This window comes from Aythya marila (assembly GCF_965140915.1).
Source record: "Aythya marila genome assembly, chromosome: 2".
In the NCBI taxonomy this organism is placed as follows: Eukaryota; Metazoa; Chordata; class Aves; order Anseriformes; family Anatidae; genus Aythya; species Aythya marila.
The window spans coordinates 51,956,354-51,978,563 of NC_139043.1; the positions used below are offsets into that span (position 1 = coordinate 51,956,354).

A 22,210-nucleotide genomic window follows, 5' to 3' on the forward strand; every position below is an offset into this window, starting at 1 on the left:
TGAGGCTGGCAGGTGTCCTGGGGAGCTGCGATGGGCGTCCTGCTTCCACCTGGGGAGCTCTGCGGGCCGCCAGTGCTTTAAGAAGTGGCTGCTGTGCTTCTCTGGGCACAGACAGCAGAGGGAAATGAGAGGAAATTTCCTAAAAGGCTTGCTTAAGGAAAAGCGCTAAGAAATGTGTGAAAAAAATTACTTAAATGATGTTCTGCACCCCCTTTCTACCTGGGGCTTGTAATAACATACTCAGAGACACAGCTGGTAAACTTTGTGCTGGCCTTTGCTTTCTTCAACTAATCGGTGTAGTTAGGACCCTACTGAACTGCCACAGCTGTCCATCGGGAATTCCCTAGGAAAGTTCATACCTTCTTGAATTATTTCTCGAGATATGAGTGCGTTTAAAATAAAGGAAAATCATTTTGAAGACTTGTGAGTAACCTGCCTCAATAGGAACACCTCTTTCATGTAGGTACAGAAAGTTCAGGGCTGCTGCTGAGACTTTGCCTAGGGAAGCTGGCCAAGTGGCACTTCCATCACATCTGAAAACCATTTAAATGGAGAAATATTGAAGGTAGAGCTAAAGAGCATTTTCCAACTAGATAACAGCGATTCTGGCAGAAGTCGTGAGGGTAGGGCTGCCTCCGGTGGGTTGGCTTGGAGGCAACGCGTGTTTGCATTACAGCAGCACCCCGTGCCAGCCACGGAGCTTCTGGTTTAGGCAGGCGTGTCATCTGAGGTATGAGCCGAGAGTAGGCAGAAACGATTGTGTAAGATGTCTTTGTGGACTCGCTTCTCTTACCCTCCTCTTGTGGTCTTGCCCTTCTTTTTGCTGAGCCTCTGTATTGTGGGTTGAGAGGAAAATTGCTCAAGGAGTTATTTTCCACTCCGACTCGGTGGACTTTGTGTGTGTAGCCTGGTGGGTGAAAGCCAGGCTTGGTCCCGCGTGTTTCTGCACTGAGATATCAGCCTCTTGGTATCGTTAAATTTAGTGTAGAGTGCCTGGCCTTGCTGGGTAGGTGGAGACCCTGCATCACTGTCGTTATTTTGGAAACCTCAAACTTGGCTGTGTTTCTTCCCTTCGTTCACATCTGTACACTTCTTCTTCTTGATGTGAAATACAAATGGAAACTTCTGGTGTGCATCACTTCAGGCTTATTTCAATGCATAATTTAAACCTTTAAAGGTTGTAGTTTTCATGAGTGGCCCACATCAGCCTAATTCTCCGCTGCATTTTTGCCTCTTCTCCAGCACTGGCAGTAGCAAGCACGAGGCTGCACAGTGAGGCACATCAGTGACCCAGCTCAACCAATTTCACCAAAAAAAACCCAACCAAACAGATCTAATTTACTGTGTGACCCCATGGCTGCCAGCATAAGCATAAAGCGTGGAAGGACAAGTTGAAGTACTCTGCACTGGTGTCTTCAGTTTGGTGTTTTTTACCTCTGCTTTATTTCTGCCAGCACCAGTTGGAGTTGTGCATGAAAAGGATAATGGTGCTTTTACTTTGGTTTCTTGTGCTCCCTGCAGGCTTTCTGTAGCCTGGAAAAATATAGGTGTTATTTTTCTACACATTTCTATAAACTCAGTAAGAAACAATTGTTTGACCCTTACCTCGGTCTTGGATCTGTAGCACTACTGAAGTCAGTGGGGATTCACAGCCTGGCACCTTTATCTGTCAGTTTACAGACACGGTTTTAGTTTGCAACAAAAGATGGGTTGTGCTTTGACTTCCACGGCAAAGAAAATGGATCTTTGCTTTCCTTCCAGAACTCGGTGCTGTTAAATTTTATATCTATAAGGAACATTGCATTTTCCTGCCTTTCTTTTTAATCTGTGGTTGTACTATGACAAAGTAACTTCTGATATTTTTGTTAAAAACTTACGGTGTATCACATAAATATCTTCTGATTTCTTCTGATTTGAGTATTCTTAAATACATTATGGATTACAGAAAAGTTGAGATAATAGTAATGAAGTACACTGACTCTGTTTTTCTTTTCTTTTCTTTTCTTTTTCTTTGCTGCCTTCCGTTTCTGTGAATGGTGTATTTGTGCTTCTCTTCATCGTTGCTGATTTTTTTCCCATCACCTAGAAAACCACCTAAGGTAAGTGTTTTGTCTCTCTTTGCGTTTGGACCTGCTTTAAAAATGTCGAATGCTGCCAAAGTGTCTGGCAAGTTCCTGTAGTATGTGATCGATATACAGCTTTGATAAAGGAAAACATATTAGAAAACAAACAAAAAAACAAGCCCTCTATTCCTCATACTTCTCAGTTAACTTCATAATTCCAGAAGATTACATTTTAATCCAATTGACATGCAGATTAGGGCACGTGACTTCTTAAAGCTGTGAGCAGGATAAGCCGTGATTTCATTGCATTCTTAAATACCTGTGAAAAAAGAAGTAAGTATTGTGTGAAAAATGTTTTGTTGCTCAAAATTCTGCTTTAAAGTGAATATTGCTTTAAAAGGTGGTAAAGTACATCTAGGAAGAAACAAACTGTTCTTGTTTGTAATTGGCCATCTTCAAGACTTAATAATTTCTGCAAAGTGGCCAGAGAGCACCGGCATTTGTCTAGAAATGATTCTCTGTGTGTAATGCAGGGGAAGGGAAGGAGGATGAGTGTAATGTATCTGCTGGGTTAGAGAAGAAGTCTTACTGGGATGAGAAATACAATATCAGTACAGGGCTGGTGGCAGTGACAAGGGAAAGGGAGCATGTCAACTACATCTTGTCAACAGATGCAAAACAGCACACTGGTATTTTGCTGCAGCAGTCGAATGATGATCTTGGCCTTTCTGTTTCTGTTGCATGTTAATTTTCATAGCAGAGAGCTGTAGTTACTGTGAATGAGTTTATTTTACATTATTCTCTTTGATTTGTAGGTCTTCAAAAAATAGTTTATGTGCAAGTCTGATATGTCTTCTCCAGGTATAGCAGAATATTTTGTAGGCCTTCTGGGAAGCGAAATTGGGGGTGGATATCGATCTATCTATCGATGTAGACAACTAATATACGTCTCATGGTTCAGACAGCTATTTTTATGTGTGTGTATGTGTATATGTATATAAATATAAAGTGCGTATAGCTATTTTTCGAGTATTTTTCTAAAGTGTTAGAAGACAACATCATCCAGTAAGTGATGTGTAGTATTCCCATAAGGCTGGGAAACAAAATCTGTTTTAGCATGAATTGAAATAATTGTATAAACCGAACATAATTTAAGGTCACAGCAGGTGTAAGCAACAGTGGAAGTCGTTACAATAAATAACACTGATATTTCAGTTTAAAATGCTGTGTGGACTGATTTTTTTTTTCTTTCTGGAGAGTGATTGAATCTCTTAAAATGATGGACCTGGTTTTTAGTTCCTCTGTTGCTGGTGTTTTAGAGCATTAGTTTAAGTTATCCTATTCTGGATGAAGTTATTCTAGTGCAAAGGAGCTTGACCGTTGTATTTAAAAAAAAAAAAAAAAAAAAAAAAGCAACACTCCCCCATTTTTTGCTGTAATTTCACAAACTATTTTTTTCAAGAGCCTTTCTTTTCTGTAGTTCCCCATCCGTATTCCATTGTAGGCGGGTAAAGTTGTTCTTTTACATTATGTAAAAGCTTAATTATGGCCTTGAGTTTCTTCCACAAAAACATACCAGCTGCATACTTGTGTATATGTGCCACTTAATTGCTGGGTATCGTTAGATTGTCATTAATATCCCTGAGCTATAATGCTGATGTTTATGATGATGTGTGAAATGTTTATCAGTTTGAGACGACAGGTGCTCCTTACCATCAGTAGAAATCATTTTATGAGTGTGTAAAGACATGTTATGAGGGTAGGATGTTTCTTGATTTATATGGCTTTTTGGGTACACTTCATAATCAATGTTCAAATTAGGATTTTTAAATGAAATTTCTTAAGTGTTGAACTTTAAAAAATAAAAATCTTTAATAAGCTAATTTGTCATTAGTCATGGGTGAATTGTGATGCCAGTCCAACTCCAGAGCTATGAAGCTGTAGGAGGAAAAGTTACATAAGGATATTAGGGTTTTTGTCTGTTTCTACAACCGTCATGTTTCGGCATATTACTGCTCTTGGGCTTTCAGTCTAATGTTGTGACAATTAAAGCAATTTTTCTAAGCTGAGACCTATGAGCTGCGCCCAGTGCTGCCTTAGGATTTTCTGTTTATACTTTTGTATGTGGTAGGTCTTGTGTTTTTTTCATACAGCGGATGCTCAGCGAACAGTGGCCAACTTCTTTTGGTCAGATAGGAACGACTGTTGAATGTTATCCGTGCATTTTCAGTGTCGTATAGATATACAGGCAGTGTATGGTAGGGAATATCTTCAGTCTGGGTAACGCACGGCTAAATGCTGGAAGCCCCAGACTCTCTCTAGTCCATACTGAGGATTAGACTGTAAAAGGACTAATAATGAATGTGAAATTAGACTCCTTTCTGAAGTAATTAAGTCATAATAATAAAAGAAGTAACCCCCCTCAGATAGACTCTGAAGTACAGGTACAAAGAAAGGTGACTTTCCATATTGCCTTCGCTTGAATTTTGAAGAACTAAAGCTTATTTAAGTCTGTCCCACATCCTTCACTGCCTTTTCTTCCTAAATTATGTTCGTATCATCATCAAGTTCTGTGTTTGCATCCAACTCCTTGTTCTAGTAAATAAACCCAACGCACAGGATGGGAGGTGCAGGGCAGCTACTGCTACTCGTCGTGCAGGCTCCATCCCAAGCGTTAGCTTGGAGCCACCAAACACCACGGACATCCCGCAGGCTCACCTGCAGGATGTCCCAGCAATAAAGAACTCTGCTGCCGATTCTCAGGGGATGCTTGAGTGCTTCTTTCCCATCCCCCAGCCCTTGTGCGAGAGGAGGCATCCCTTCTGCACAGAGCCTCGAGGAAGAGCACAAGAGAGGACCCAGCTTCCTTGAGGATGCTGTGCTGGGGTGACAGGAGGAGTCCCCAAGGGCCACCACGTGCCTTTAACATGTGGGAAAATAGGCTGAGGGGTGAAAATAGTAGTGTGTAAACAATTATAGGTGGCTAGTTCTTTATATTAGGAGTGAATTTCTATATCTGTGTAATTGGTAACGACTGACACGGAGAAGGCTGAGGTACGCAGCAACTTCCTTGCCTCCATCTGCACTGACAGATGGGCTTCCAAGTATTTCATTTCCCTCAACCCGTAGATGAAGGCTGGGGGAGCAAAGTCCCACCTGCTCTAAGTGAAGAGCAGGTTTGAGTCCACCAGATGAATCTAAAGAGGTACAAGTCTATGGGACCTGATGACATGCATCCCAGGGTCCTGAGGGAACTGGCTGATGCAGTTGCCAAACCTCTGTCCATCATAGCTGAAAAGTCCTGGCAGTCGGGCGATGTCCCTAGTGAATGGAAAAATGGAAACATCATGCCCCTACTCTTCAACAATTAAAACAAAGAATTGAACAAAGAGCACTGCTCTTCAACAATTAAAACAATGAGGAGACATTTCTTCTCAGAAAGAGCAGTCAGGCATTGGAACAGGCTGCCCAGGGAAGTGCTGGAGTCACTGTCCCTGGGGGTGTTCAAGGAAAGGTTGGACGTGGTGCATAGGGACATGGTTTAGTGGGTGACATTGGTAGGGTAGGATGATGGTTGGAGCAGGTGATCCTGAAGGGCTTTTCCAACCTTATTTTTGCTATTCTTCTATGATTCTGTATGGCTTAATCAGGCACGCACTGATACTGGATATGATACTCCCTACCTGTAAGTAGTTCACATAGGTACACTTGCATGCGTAAGCCCTTAAAAATATTAATTCTTGAAGGCATTGATTAGAGGCTTTAATACAAATGACCTTTGCAGAATGTTATTTTGGCTATTTGAAATGTGAATACCCCTTTTCTGTCCTTTCTGATTCTGTGAGAATTTGTGTGCTGCATAGTAGTCAGACCCAATGGCTCTTTGCTTCAAAATCGATCTCATTTTAAGGGACAGGTACAGATGAATTTGAGACAACTTTCTTTCCAGATTTTTCACTGACATCGTAATGTATTGATCAGCATCACTATTCATTTTGCAGTGGAACCTCCGGTCATCCCGTTAGCAAAGCAGTAACAAACAGCTGTCTGAAACTGCTGTAGGTCTTTGCTGAAGAAATCTGAGTCAAAGCCCCATATCTTTTCTTTAATTAGCTTCCCAAAAACATGAGAACAGGTCTTTTGCTTATTTTTTTAATAGTCATTAACGTTCAGAGCATGGTTCTTGCTAACCTAGAAATGACCTAAGTAATTCTTAACTAGGGTAATGTGCACACTTGCAGTGGCTCTGAATACAGTAGTACCAGGACCTAGCACTTCCTGGCCAGCTCTTTTTCCCAACTCCCCTTTTTTCATTTGTGAATTAAATTTCTCATAATGAATATGCAGTGAGTACATACTCCAATTCATATACTTACTTTTACTCTGAACTCTCAATTGTGAAAGATCTGGACTTTATTACTCGTAGCTCTGTCTGTTACTTGACTGTTTCCATAGCCATAAAATAAAACTTTCAAGCTTTGTTCCAACTGTAGCACTGCTTAGATTGAAAATACAGTGCAATGTCCAACACTGTAATAATGGAGCTGGAAAAGAAAACAACACAACTGTTGGTCTATCTCCACTCATAGTTTCTAGTGTGGAGGCTATTGCCCTAGCATGGCAGGTTCTTGGCGGGTTCCTTTTATCTAGCTGTTTCTTTTAGATGCTAAAATGAAGTATGAGGTACACAATCTTGCAAAAATAGGATAATTGTAAGGTTTGTTTCTTGGTTCCCTCCATAACTTGAAAATGCAGAAGAATTTTGGGTCTAGCTGTTAGACCTGGTGAATAGCAGTGTGGACTTATGTCTGCTTGTGGTTGAACACCAACCAGTGCATTAGCTGGTAGGTAGGTGTATCCTGTCTTTCATGGTTTTCCCATTTTGCTTACCTATTTAAAATGCTTTAAGCTTCCTGGTTCAGTGGCTATGGAATTGACATCAGAGTAATAGTAAATTAGAAATAGTAGCCCAGAGAGTCACAGAGATATTCCTGAAATGCTTAGAAGGTTCATGAAATCTTAGTGGAGATACAGGTAGCAATTTTAAATGTTGAGCTTCAAATGAAAAACACTTGGCTTTTTGCATTAAACTCTTGCCTTGTGATGTTAAAACACCCAATATATTTTCCAAAAATACTTAAAACTAATTCACAGAGGGTGCCTGTAGTTTGAAAAGGTCTGTTTCTGTGTCACAGATCTCTCTTTGATCAGATATGTTATGATAATTGTTTTGAAATAAGTTGATAAGGGTTTTGACTTTTGTTTTTGAGTATTCTCCCCAAAATTAAAAAGGCATTTTCAATGCCCAGTTTGAGTATCAGCCATGGAGTCTGAGGCTTTAGCATCAGCAGAACTTCTGATACCTTTGGTGTTCATATTGACAGGGGTTTTCTTACCTTCTTCAGAGAACTGGGTCTGAAGAAGTAAAAAATTAAGGAGTATGCAGAGTAATCAGTTTTTTCTTATATCAAAAGAAAAATGACTACCCCTATATTTGTTTTGAAGGAAGAATAATCAGCGAAGATGGGAGGAGGAAGGGAACACCTTCTTAGATGAGCTTAACGGGATTTTTTATTCTTTGTCCTAGCATAGGTTCTCTGTACTGACCCCAGGTGAGTTTGCGTGCTGTTCTTAGGACTGCATGTCCTGCAGCTTCCTGCACTGGAGGACAGGAAAATAGAAGCTAGCATCTTTATTTAATTAAAAAAAAAAAGAAAAAAGAAAAAAGATTAAATAGGTCTCACTACTCACTTAGGACTCTGCCCTACACCTGTTTTAATGGAGAAGAGAGTTTTTCTGCAGTCGCTATACATGTTATACAGGTGTTGCATGCCCCAACAGCTCCCACTTTTTTGCCTGACTTTTATTTATTTATTTTTAAAGTAATCTTGTTACTTTATTCTCTTAGAAGGAATGGACAATTTTCCAGGAAGGATTTTATAAATAGACTAAGTCTTTGCCTGGGCTTTTTATGTGCGATGTGAAAACATACTAAAATCCTATATTTACATTTGTTTTATTTTGAGACAGATTTTTTGTCTTCCTCTTTCATAACCATTTTGGAACTTTTTAGGATCAGTTTGACCTTTTTTTTTTATTTTTTTTTATTTTTTTACCCTTTTAAAGGAATCCAGATAATTGCTCTTCTATGAGAAGTGGCTGTAAGGACATATTTTAGTTTGTCTCTTTACAAATCAGTGTTTATATTATTATGAGTCATTGAATAGTCATGATTCGCTGCCTTAACTGAGGGGAAAATGTGTAGGACAATAGATTAAATTGGCCTACAGTAGTCTTGTATTGACCCTTTATGTCATTACACATGAGCGTGTGTGTCTGGGCAGCCTCTCTGAACTGGGCTGTGAGATCCACCGCAGATAATAGTTTGTTTCGAGGGGGAAGAATAGGCCTGCTACATTTGGATCCTTACAATTAGGTCTTCATTTGCAACTTACCTGCTTGCAGTTTGATTGTAGAGAGATTAGGTATTGTTACCCAGTCCCAGGAGGGAAATTTCCACAGAAGAAGAGGAACGGGAGAAGAGAGATGCTGCTTCTTGGGCTGTGAAAGTTACGAAACAGGTTGGAACATTCCTGTTCTTTATGCTCAGTTGTGAAGCAAGATGAACAAATGCACAGAAGTCATTTGAAATGCACCCTATTTATGTGAGGTCTGAAGATAAGGGAAAGCAAATGATGCATTTTGTTCACAGTTCAGTAGCAAAACTACATCTTTGACTAACAGCAGGGAACGTCCTGACTCATGGAGTTGTCTCTGTCTATTTATACTGCAGTGAATGACTCAGTCCTCCCTGTTAGATTATTGTTATGGGGTGGGGCTTTTTGTTTTTTGGTTTTCCTCTTTAGAAGGAAATTCCAGAACTCATTTCACTCCTGTGGACTAAGCATTGTCTCACTGTCAGGTCTTCTCTCAGACCTTGCATTGGGTGTATGGTGCATATAATTAGAAGAAAGGGAGGGGGCAAAGTTGCTGTGCTTACCTGAAATTTTATCCGGATATTTTAGCCTGATATTTTATCCCGAAATACTTGCAGCAACAGACATTTCAGGAAGAGTTTGGTTACAGTACATCCGTAGGTTAGATCGTACAGTAATTCTGCAACAGCAGGGAATCCAAGAGGTTCTGCATTCCTGAAACCAGAAGGAAAAGATCCATAACCATCTCCCCCACTTCAGGGTTTGTTTCAGGATGTTTTGCATTTCTGCTAAGAGATCCCATGGCTCTTACTCTATACTGACCTGCAGCATTGTTTGTCTCGCTAAGGAGATCAGCAGTTGGTAGACTAGGCATGGGAAAGCTGGGCCCAAGCGAAGTGTTCATAAAGAAGTGCTTCCTTCCCACCCCACTTGGGAACCCAAAAGAGCACACACACACACACACAAACAGATTTTCTATCGATAGCTCATCCATTACTGGCTTACCATGGTAAAAAGGGGCAAACACAATGCAGCTTACGGTGTGTTTGGCCAATATAAAACTGCCAAATGCCAGTGCTCAGTGTCTGTACTGTAATTTTCTCAGATGTGCAGGAAAAGCAACTTGGATAAAATTACAGCGTGTAAGTGTTTTTACAGGACACCGGTCCAGGTCTACAAGTGCACTGAACACAACATTGAATCTCATTCTGTTTCTACCTAGCTGGAACCTTTGACTGACATGCTAGCAAGTCTTTTTATTAAAGCAGGCATTCCCATAGCTTGTCTAACAGAATTAGATTGTCTTTTTTTGTTTTGTTTAGCTTCCACTGCTGAGCTGTAGTACTGTTCTCGTAGATTAGGCAGGTCATCTGATACTATTTAGGCTCTGTACCCAGGCTCATCTGATACTTAAGGCTCTGATGCTGTCCTTCTTTGAGCATTAGAAGTCCAAGTCATGGTAAAACTTCTGTGCATCTTGTGTTGATGTCTGCTAAACAGTCATCTCACTGAGTTCTGCACATTGAGTTCCTTGTGGTGCCCTTCCCCTTCCCCTTCCCCTTCCCCTTCCCCTTCCCCTTCCCCTTCCCCTTCCCCTTCCCCTTCCCCTTCCCCTTCCCCTTCCCCTTCCCCTTCCCCTTCCCCTTCCCCTTCCCCTTCCCCTTCCCCTTCCCCTTCCCCTTCCCCTTCCCCTTCCCCTTCCCCTTCCCCTTCCCCTTCCCGCATAAAGATCTATTTACCAGAAAATATATTTTTCCTTAGTAAGATTCTCTCGATGTTTGACAGGTTTATCCAGAATACAACTTCACATTCAGGGATTTGAGCATGTTCAGTCCAATTTTAACTCCTTCTGTATTTAGACTTCTCATAATATTAATAACAAAAGTTGTACTTGAAGAAATGTGAAGTATTTTGTTTGTTTGTTTTTACACACATGGACAGCAACATTTAACATATTTTTTTGCAGACTTGCTCTTTGATGTAGGCTAGAGCTAAAGTTAGTGGTACAGTCCTGGAGAGGAAGCACATACTCTATTTCTAAATAGTGTTACTGCTCTTTTTTTTTTCTTTATTTTTATGGTACCCAACTAAGCATCCAATTGATGGACCAAATTTTCATTATTTGTTCATACAGACTTACCTATTTTAAGAGATGGAGGGCACAGACCGAGTGCACTGCTTTCCTTCTGCTTGTTGGTGCTGTGACAGCAGAGCTTCATGTGCCAGTCTGCTGGCAGCAAAGATGGCCTTGTCCCCTGAAGCTCCTGGAAGAGGGGGTTAATTTCTAGACCAGGATAAGCTGGATACTTCCCCTTGCTTTTAAAACAGCAAGTGGGAGGACGCGTGTGTTCTGGGTCTGGCTGGGATGGAGTTACTGTCTTGACAGCAGCCCGTCTGGTGCTGTGGTTCAGATGTGTGTCTCAGTGTTGGTAGCACACCAGTCTTCGGGCTAGTGCCAAGCGGTGCTCGCACAGCTCCCCGGCTTTCCCCGTTTCTTCCTCTGCCCACAGCGAGGAGGCTGGGGTGGACGAGAAGCTGGGAGGGGACAGAGCCAGGACAGCTGATCCTGGGTGACCAAAGGGACATCCCATACCGCGTGGCATTCATGCTCAGCAATAAAAATGTAGCGGGGAGTGGTCTGCCAAAGTAGCTGTTGCTTGAAGACTGCCTGAGCATCAATCCGCTCGTGGGAGGTGCTGAGAGATTGCCTTTGCATTGCTTGCTGTGTTTTTCCTTTCCTTCACTTATTCAGCAGGCTACCTGGATGCATGAGCTTTCACACTTGTTCACTTCCCATTTTCTCCGCTGTCCTGCAGAAGGGAGGGCAGTGAGCAAGTGGCTGTGTGGGGCTCAGCTGCTGGCTGGCATCAACCCAGCAGATGTTTCCCAGGTAGCTTTCAGGCTATTCAGCTGCTACAGCTAGTGACATAACGGAGTAACAGCTGCACTGGAGCAGAACACCTTTTACCTTTCTGCTGTAGGCATGCATTCCTCACGTGCTATCACAGTTGTGGAGCTCTTTGCTACAGACACAGAAGCAGCATGATGTTTACAGGTCCACAGGCTTGCTGCTGAGCTGCTACCAGTGTTCTCAAGTAAGATTCTTTTTCTTTCCCTTCATATCTGGTTCTTCAAATGCTGTGTTTTTTCCCTGAAACCAACTGTCCTTGAGCCTAATACCTCAGGTTTGCATTACACTTTGTTTATCTCCCCACTTGGTGTCCTCTGCATTCAGATCAGGTGGTGCTATCTTTTATTACACAGCCTGAATGTGAACAATTAGTTGTTGGAAGCATGTGGCAACAGCCTTGTCTTTCTGTCTTCTTGTCCCTGTCTCTGTGCACAACAACTGGGGGCAGCAGTTACAGAGTTTGACTTTACTCTGGAGCTCAGTGCTGGAATTAAACTATTATTATTAGTTGTAGTGGTAGAGAAATAATAGCCTGGCCATGTGTAATAGCCTCACACAGGGCTGGCATTTACTCAGTATGTGGTGTAGAGTCCGAAGAGGATTTTAGTAATGAAAATTTAAGTGGGGATAATTGTCATGTACTTTCAAATAGGGACTCTAGTAAACCTGCCTCTCTTCCATGTTTTCCATATAGTAGGTTGGATTCATGAACAGTAGGAAAACTTTTAAAACTGACTCGCGCGCACTCTTTAAAACTATTTCATGCTTTGGTGGTATTATAATACACACTTTTTTTTTTTAAGCAGTGTGGATAATACATGTAGAAAAAGTATAACTGCAACTCTTAAGATTTCCAGAAAGTATTCCTGCTGGTGAAGTCTTCTACGATTCTGATTCAGGATCTACAGAAACAATAGAGCTTGTCTGCAATTAAGCAGTTGTGGCTTTATACTGCTTTGAGAGATGTCTTGTAGCCTGATTTTTTCATTCTTCTTTTCATGTGCTTCTACAGGTGTTTGCCTTTGATCACTGCTTCTGGTCCATGGATGAATCAAACACCACAAAATATGCAGGTAAACTATTCTCTATACATTCAACAGTGTAAATAATTGGAGAACATATGAGAGTTTGATCTTTTGTCCTCTGGCTTTTTTTTTTAATGTTTTGTGCTGTGATGCTCGAGTAACTTCTTTGCAAAAGCAGACCTTCCATTTTTACAGGGGTTTAGTCAAGTGCGTGCAAGCTCCCAGGTTAAGAAGGAATGCAAGCTTTAAGGTGCCTAGTACACTGCTTGGGAGGGGTGCTTTGCTTTACATATAAGCTCTAGTGTTCTTTTTTTCATCCCCTGCAAGAGCCTCTTGTGAGAATTCATTCTGCCACTCAAGATGAAATTGCAGCTCTGTTCCTGGGTATATATGTTCTCCTCGGTGCGATGATTTCAGATCTTTCCAGACGTTCATATTTTGATTGTTCAGATCCCTGATGTTTTTGAGCGATCACCCTTGTGATACCTTCCTCCCAAAAGCTGGATATTCCAGACCAGATTATCATCCCAGTGGTTGATTTTCTCATAGCTGGATTAGTGTATCAATATTAATATTTTGTAATATAACCTATTCTGGTAGTTACGGCCTTGAACACTGGGATTTCAAGATTGTGGTTCAAAGAAAGAAAAAATAGTACTCTGTTAAGATACTTATATTACGAAATTTTGTGATCTGAAAGAAGTTTTGAAGGTTGATAGGGTTAATTATCTCAAAGCTTGAGATCAGTGGTCTAATAAATAAATTGTCATATACCTGTGTCTTAGAATAAATCTGTGCAGCACTCATAGTTCAGACTGGGAGATTCGTGGAGCATGCGGCAGCTCTTTTTGTGCCTGCATGCCTAGATTGCCTTTTAAAGGAAGGAGGTAATGATACACACCCAGATCTTGGCTCCATGTGCCTTAAGTGTGCAGGTGGGAGCTGCACCTTTTGGGTGCATCACAGTGCTAACCTGCTCCAAGAGAAGCGAGACCAGAGGAACACCTCTAACAAGTTAAACTTGTTTCTGTCATGGTTTAAGCCATCTCCAGGTGAATTGGATGGGATTCCAGGTGAACCTATTTTTAATTTGAATCAAAACTGGATTTCTCTCACCTCGTTCAGAAGTTGTCATTGAATTCGTCTTGACTGAGAACTGAAGCTTTATTATCTATATGCAGATGAGCCCCTTGTTGGACAGGAGCCTAGAATGCTGCTACTTCTCTTGTATTTTCTCACCATTCACAAAATCATGTCGTTTTGCCCATTCAGATAATGTTCCTGTCCAAAAAAGAAAACAATTTTCCTTGTTTATTTCAGAAATATGGTAAGAACGTGAGCTTTGAGATTTGCAAATAAAAAACAATGCTTTCACTGTATTTTTGTATGGTCTTGAAGCTATCTTGTGACTTCCAGCCCTCACGTTCTAGAACATAATAAATTTGGCAGAATATCAAAAATAAAGGCAAAAAAATCCGTTTCAGCCCTGTTACTGGGTTGTTGGATTGTTCTCTTGTTCTTACATGAATGGATCCTATCCAGTACTGCAGCAGCGCTTCTTGTTCTAGAGCCAGCAAACCAAGTGCCAGAGTGGTAGGATTTTAGCTTTTATATGTCTGTAGGATTTAAGTCTCTTAAGTCTCTTTTACACTTTGGCCTAAATTACTGTACTGAAGAAATGCAACTCATTTTGCTCAGGGTTTTCAATAATAACACTGGCTGTTCCCATGGAACAAAGCCCCATTGTTCTAGGCTCCTCGAGGATACACGCTAGGTCCAGATACCGTACCAGAGACTGCTACAGAGCTAGTCTCTGGTATGGTATCTGGAAAAAAGCCAGCTTTTGCAGACAAACTAACTTCTTGGTTGGGCACTGGACTACAGGAGGGGTGGTGATTCAGGAGCTGAGCAGATGCATGGGATGCTTCCTGCCTGGCTTAGCTCTGTATGGATGAGTGAGTTCACTGTCACTGGCAAGAGCAGCGATTAGTTGCACAATTAACAAGAAACATGTCCAAAGCTTGAAATAGCTAAGTCTGGAGTGCTTGTAAATGTGCGTAGTATATGAGTTTCAAGCTTAAGTGAAATTCTTGGGATGAAAAGGTATGTGAGTCAAATTTAATGGCTTGAAAACACCTTTAATCTGCACCACACAAATACAGTGGAAGATGTGACAGTGAAAGGCTTAACAAGAGATTCTCAAGTACGAATCATCACTTCATGTGCAAAACCAAGGCATAGTTGTTTTGCATTATGTTGAACAGATAAGTATATTATTCTACATGAAAGAATATTGACATAATAATAATTGACACGTGAGATACCAAAGCCCCCACCCAGAGTGGTGTGCACCACAGCCAACGTATGTCTGAATTCTGTGTTGACGTGTAGATACCTCTTTTTTTTCCTTTTTTCTGTCAACAACAACAAAACTTGTACTTTCCTGAAACTGCACATTTCTTACGGGATCCTTAAAGCTATCACACATCAGTACGGGCTGTTTTTGTTTTTCACATTGCTGATTGATCTACAGTATTAACAGCACTTACTATTATTGTTTGCACGTGAGGAAGATTCTTATTTGGGAAAACTTACCACTGTGGGCAATTGGTAATATTTCTCAGGCTCTGGGAGAACAGGACTGACCCTGAGGTGGGATCAGGCATCTTTTTCTCTTACCCTAAACTCATTCTGAGATGTGTGCATCTTTTTGTCTGGAGCTCGGGCTAATTTTGTTGTATTAACTTTTTTGGGAACCCATGTTCAGGAACTATGAGGGGTCTTATTCAAGTTTGAAGCTTCTATTTCCAGCATTCAAAGATGGGGGTTGTTGCTGTGAAGACCTAATGCCATGTATTTAGGTCCTAATTTGTATTCCAATAATTCTACATGGACAAAGAAATAAACCGTTTTTTTTTTTTTTCCTTCTTTATAATGGTCGCAGTTGTGGTTGTTAGCAGCTGTGGTGGTTTTATCCTGATGGGCAGCTGAACTCCACCACAACCACTCTCAGTTCCCCTCCTCAAAGGAAAAGGGAGAGAAAGTACGATGGAAAGGGCTCGAGGGTTGAGATGAGGACGGGGAGATCGCACAACAATTATCATTGTGGACAAAACAGACTTGGCATAGGGAGATTAAAGAAACTTATTGCCTATTACCAACAAACTGGAGAAGTGAGAAACAAAGAAAGCAAACTAAACCTTCTCCTCATCCACCCTCTTCCACATCTGCCTGCTGAGCGATGCCAGGGAGGGGGGAATGGGCCTGTGGTCAGTCCCTAATGCTTCGTCTCTGCTGCTCCTTCCCCACGGGATGCCGTCCTTCCCCAGCTGAGCCTGTGGGGGCTTCCCACAGGCAGCAGCTCTCCAAGCACTGCTCCCACACGGCTCCGTACCACAGGGTCCATCCATCCCCCAGGAGCAAACTGCTCCAGCACGGGTCCCCCATGGGCAGCAGCTCCCCCCAGACCCCCTGCTCCTGCGTGGGCTCCTCTCCACGGGCTGCAGGGATTTGGTGTTAGTACAGAATGATTTTGACTTGATCTGGAAAAGAGATGACCTTTGCCTTACAGGCTCTATAAAAGGTGTTTTGAGAATAAGGAAAATAGCTTCTTACTACCATTTATTTCTTGACTTGAATGGGCCAAGAGTCAGTTCATGGATAAGAACACACCTGCTTGCCTTGAAAAGCTCATGGAAACAAATAACAGCAAGACATTTTGGTGAAGGGGAGGACACCGAGAAAATCTCAGAGATGAGAACAAAGAATTCTTTTTACAAGCCTAGACAACAGTGAGAGCCTATTGAAGTCTGCAATGAAGTGGATGTTTGAAAAGAAGGAAAGAAACCCTTCAGCTTGGGACAGATTCAGGAGATGGTGTAAATAACTTCAGTAGCACTTAGACAGGTCCATTCCAAGGACCCCACTCTGTATCAATTTGTCCATAAACTTTTCCTAAACTTCCTAATCTGCATCACATTTGGCCTGAAATCTCAGATCTGTGTTTCTGCAGGCTGCGTTGTCCTGAGAGGCTAAACACCTGACTTCAGGCTAAGCTTTAATTTCATTTGAAATCCATATGCTGATTACTGCTCTTCCAGCAGCTGTTTTAAAAGGAGACAAACCACACAATTGGCTTAGAGAATTGTAGTCTCCTGCTCTCTTGAGTGATTGTTGCTTGTGGATTTTGAGCAGACAGGAATGTCTGTCTGTCTGCACTTCTGGCTTACCCATTTAAACTGTGAAGTAGGAGAATATACTTGAAATCTACCCCTTTCTTACCATTCCCTGGACTTTTTTTTGGAGGAGGCTGCTACATAGCATGTAGGCCTTGATTTTGGGTCATGCAGCTGACATCTGACCAGTACATTTTTCGGGAAACCTGGTTACATGGTACGGGTTCAGCACTTTAGATCAGGCAATTAAAAAAATGTAGACATTGTGACACTTAATTGGAAGCACTTGAGACCCTTTTCTGAATCCAGGGCTTTGAAGACTTCAGTGCTTTGTCGATATTGCAATTAGGCTGCAGGAGTTAGGCTGTACCAACTGTTGTGCTTTTATGTTCTTGTTAAGATGAACCATAGTCATCTTTCTTCCAATATTATTTTTTTTTAAAAACTGTTATCTAGCAGAGCTTGTAATAATTCTAGTCTCTGCAAATGAAGTTTTATTTTAACTACTGTATCATGGAACTAATTGCAGTTGTGTATTGAAATGTTCCAAGTTAGAGCTTAAGCCATAGAGACATGAACCAGCTTGAATTTTCAGTGTGGTACATAACAAGGTGTTATTTGGTTCCAGTTATTTTCCCTGTATCTGTGAATCAAGGGGTTCAGGAACAGCAGTGAGGTGTCCTAACATTGCAGTCAGAAGCTGGCTGAATGAATCCATGCATCTTGAGGAGAGGCCTGAGACAGATCTCGAGTTCAGATTGGCAAGCTGCTGAGAACAGGAAATACTGGACATCTAAAAACCAGACAATGAAACTAAGTTTTATTTCAGTACATCTTGATTGTAAGTTACTCAGTAAAACAGTGGCTCTTAGCAAAGGCTATAAATATTAATGGCCTTTTTTTAAAGGAGATTTTGTTGTTTTCTTCTCTCTCCTCTTTTCTGTCTGGTTATCAGTCACCAGTCTGGTGATCCGAGAATCACAGAACCATAGAATCGTTCAGGCTGGAAAAGACCTCCAAGATCATCTAGCCCGACCTTTAACCTCGTAATGACAAGTCCACTGCTAAACCATGCTACCAAGTTTCTTGAAGACCTCCAAGAATGCTGACTCAGCTGCTCCTTGGGCAGTCTATTCCAAAGCCACAAAACCCTTTCAGTAAAGAATTTTCTCCTAATATCCAACCTAAGCCTTCCCAGGCATAACTTGAGGCCATTTCCATTTCATGCATACATGAGAATATATGCATTTAATTTGTAAAAGTGGTTGTCTTCATTTTGCAGATCGTGAGAACGTGTTTGAGGGTTCTTCTGCAATGTGTAGGTATCCTTAGGGAAGTTGTCAAATTGGATCTCCCAGTCAGGGCTTCAGGAAACTGGATGAGTAGATTGATTTGGGGGAAGAGAAGAGGGAAGAGCATAGAGATACAAGAGATAAAATACTTAAATATCTCATTCTGAAAATGATGTATTGTGGTATTCTTGCACGTCAGGGTGCTGATTTGTCTTTCTAAATTCAGGGACTTTTTATCTTACATATTTTCCTAATGTAATTTTTCTAATAGTTCATTCTCACTCACAGATTCCAGCTGAGAGATTTTCACACAGCTCTGCGATTAGATAGTGTCAGGGTTTTAGTTTAGAGTTATCAGTGATTGAATAGTCACTATTAACATGTACACTGCTATATTTTGCTGTTTTCACTTTGTTTTATAATTTTGCCCTTGAAATACCCATCCATTTCAATAGATAAGAGAAGATGTGAAAAAGCTTTGTAGCTTCAGTGTGATATCCTGAGTGCCCACGGTGCACAGCAGTAGCACACGCACGGCATTGGAAAGTTCCAAGAACTGAGTATGTTAAAATGTAGTTCTCAGAAGAAGATGAGTTTCCTTTAGTCTTCAGGTAGGCCAAGGATACCGTCTAGGCTGTTGAAATCTTTTTTAGAAATGTTGGTTGTCTTGGTTTGGGGGTTTGTAGGACAATGGCAGTGTATGAAAGGGCTCAGTCCTGAGAGCTAATGAAGAGGTTCTTGAGGGAGTCTCCTGCTGGAAGGGGCCTTCCAGGAGAGTGAGAGGTACTTCTTTGATCTTTCTTAGATTTTGTTCTACTCTTGGCACCAGGCTTGTAGTTGCAGTTGTTGAAATGCACAGATGATGTCCTGTAGCTATGAAGACAGTTACAGCTGTCTGGTGAAAGGGAAGAAGGTTTCCATATTGTCCTGACGTTGCTTTCCAGTACATCCACCGGTGTTTATCAGGTTTTGATTAGTGAGGCACACCCACAAGGGTGTTGACAGCGTTTCCCACCTTGCAGTGTTGGCAGCAGTGGCAATTGTGCTGTAGCTGGAGTCCCAGAGCATACGGCGACATGGTCTGAACATTTCCTTACTGCCTGATTCCAGTTTAACAGTCTTGCTCTTCAAATTAAAAGAAGCATTTGCTCTTGAAGCAAGATTATTTAGGCTGTGGTCTGTCAGCAAAGCTTCCCTGTCCTTTAAGGAAAGGGCAGGCAGGAGATCCTGCCCTGTAAGAACTGGCAGCTCGTACACTTGCCCCAGGCTTCCAGAGAGTCTTGGCTGTGCTTTCCCCAGCCTAGTGGTGTGTGTGTCAGACACCTACGGCTTGCCCGTGTTGGGATGGAAGATGGGAGAGGAGAGAGTTTCAACATCTGGCCTCAGTTGCCTCCGTAAGAGTCTACGTGATCTTATCCAGCTGGAAGGTTGGGCAGCCCTGTCTAGAAGACAGTAGAAATTGGTGTAAGGGAAATCTGGTAACGAAATAGCTGGGGTGAACAAAAGGAAATTTTCCTGTATTGACAAAATCAAATTAGGATTGAGTTAAAAGCCCTGCTCTCTTTTTTAAGCACTAGGTATCTGGGGAACAAAAAAACCTGTAAATTAGCAGAAATATAAATTGCTGTAGTGTAAGATTATTTAGGAAAACCACAATCAGTAATGTAGACAACAGAACTGCATTATTTCTTTTAACCTTAAGAGCATATAGACATCATTCTGTATAATGCAAATTTTTTAATCAATCAAGAGGTGATGTTTCATGATGAAAATATCTCCACATCTCACAGATGATATGGCCGTGCCCTCAACAGTGCACTGCATTAGCAGAAGAATAAAATACCTGTAATACCTGTAATTGAAGTTTAACTTCTTCTTTTCTGTGAGTTCATTTAGAACCAAATTTTATTTTATCCCATGGTAGTTTGACAGGTTACTCTAAACCTCACTCTTGGATGGCCTATTTGTCTGTTTTGCTGCTGAGCTCATAAAAACCCTTTTTTGCAAAAAAAAAAAATAAAAAATAAAAATCCAGCTTTATCTGTGTTGTTTAAACTTGTTCCTCTTGTGATATTTAGCAGTAGAAGATTCTGTAGGTCATCTCATGGTTAATGATGACCATGAACAGCTTTGTAACATTTCAGTATCTCTTTTTTCTTGGGAAACATGGAGGAGGTTGTGTTTTATTGCTGGTCAACAGTGGGCAATAAATGTTTTTTATCCTCTTCTGACAAGTGGTTTTATTCTACACTCACAAACATTGCAGAATATATGATTTTTGTTCTTTTGTAGAATAGTGTTTGAATAGGAAACATAAAAGGATCAGTATCCCCATCTTTTCAACGTACTGAAGTGTCTTCATCTCTCTTACGCATTCATCTATAAAACTGAAAAAAACTTCTTCCTCTAAGTAATTGTTAAGAAAGAAAAACAAGCATTGTTGTAAAACTCAGTCCTTTTTTGTTGGATCATGTCACCAAATTTGTTGTGAATTTTAGTTAGACAGTAGAGATGTTGTGAGGTAGAAGATGGATGTTGGCCATCAGACTTTGCTAGGCAGAAGGGAAAAACATTAAAAAAATCAATCAAACAAAAAACACACACACAATTAGGAAAAAAGATTTGACTGGAACCATGAAATGCCGAACAAAGTGTTTTCAAAGTAAACTGGTGCCACTGCTTGACAGGACTGGTGCTTAGGGACATGGTTTAGTGGGTGACATTGGTAGTAGGGTGATGGTTGGACCAGATGATCTTGGAGGGCTTTTCCAACCTTATTGGTTCTATGGTTCTATGCTATATGCTTTTATTCTCCTAATAATTTTACTCAACATCCATCTTTACCTGATTTTGCATTCTTGCTCAGCAAGACGGTAAGTGGCTCCTTGCCTCTTTGATTTCCTAACTTCAAAACGTATCCTCAGGAGTTGGTTGGAAGGCATATTTTTATGTATTGTACCCTCTTATTATGCACTTCCACTCATACATTTTCTTCATTAATCCTTCAGTAGTTTGTTAATGTTCTCTACATTGTTGTTGAACAGTTCTCCATCAACGTAGATATTATTAAATGACAGAATGGTCGTAAGTTGAATGGGAAGTGAATGAATGTGCAAGGAAGGAGATGCAATTATTGCAGAGTACAGCAGCTTGTCCTCTATTTCACATTCCGCTATTCAGTGTTTTTGAAGTTACTCTGGACGGTGTTAATCCAAGGAGCAGTAGGAACCCTTTGGAATTTTAGAAACCCAATTGGAAAGGTACCCGTGGACCATTTTATATGGCATTGTTGTAATAGAGACTTCTTAATCTTATTTATGTTAGTGTAAACCATTCTACAAACAGGCATTCCACGGGTTGTTCTGCAGGCATTCTGTGGCCTACCAATTACTCCAGGATCATAGAGAATAAATATTCTCAAGCAACATGTAAATGTGCAGCTAGATTTATTTATTTTTTTGATGCAGCAAGGTTCTGTTTGGAGAGCTATAGAAGTCTCTGTTGCATCCAACGTACGATTTTTTGTAACTGATAAACAGACAACTGCTAAAACTCAGTTAACTGAGAAGTGTGGCTGTTCACCACTCTTCAGAAAGTCACCAGGCAGGGTATGTAAGTTTAAAACCAAATGCCAGAATATATATATATAAATGCTGTCCTTCCTTCAGTTCTGCTTCCTTTGGGTGTATGTACAGATGGTGCAATTCTCAGATCAGAACTCAAGCCAAACAACCCCTGTTCGTGATGTACAATTTCTGAGCTTTCTTATTAAAAAGCAAAAACAACAACAAACCACCACCAACAAAAAACACTACTCCTCTTCTATCTCCTACATGTAAAAGATAGAAGCACATCTATGATCTGCCTGGCATAGAGAGATGATTTTCAGGCTATGAATTCTGCAGCTGATGTTTCAAACTATGGATTTGCCAGTATACGTCCTCAGATAGATCTGCTTAAGTCTCTCAAACTCATAGTGTGCCTTTCCTGCCTCAGTGTCTTCAGAGTGCTTCTGTCTGGTTTCCAGCATCCCCTTGATGTGGCGTGAATAACAATGGTTTCTAGTGAAACTTGAGGCCAGCTCCCAAGAGAACGATCCATACTATTTCTAGCATTGCATTTGTTATATGCCTAATATCCTAGCTCACTGATGTATTTGTTGCAATTCTGTTACAGAGCTCTTTGATACAGTTTGTGATTAAGGAATGCATGCTGGTTGCAAAGTTTACACTTAAATAGTACCAAGTCTTGTTATCTACGTTATTTTCTAAGCATTCAACTTACATGATTCCTTTGAAAAAGTGTTC

General features: G+C 41.0%; 1 protein-coding gene across 9 annotated transcripts in view; it reads left to right on the forward strand.

Annotated features, from left to right (window-relative positions):
- KIF13A (kinesin family member 13A) overlaps nt 1–22,210 on the forward strand; it is a 115,252-nt gene that overhangs the window by 39,408 nt on the left and 53,634 nt on the right. For all 9 annotated transcript variants that reach the window (XM_082753278.1, XM_082753277.1, XM_082753273.1 and 6 more), the window contains exons 3-4: nt 2,087–2,099; nt 12,424–12,484. In XM_082753278.1, the coding sequence (XP_082609404.1) occupies nt 2,087–2,099; nt 12,424–12,484 (74 nt within the window). The remainder of the gene's footprint in view (nt 1–2,086; nt 2,100–12,423; nt 12,485–22,210) is intronic.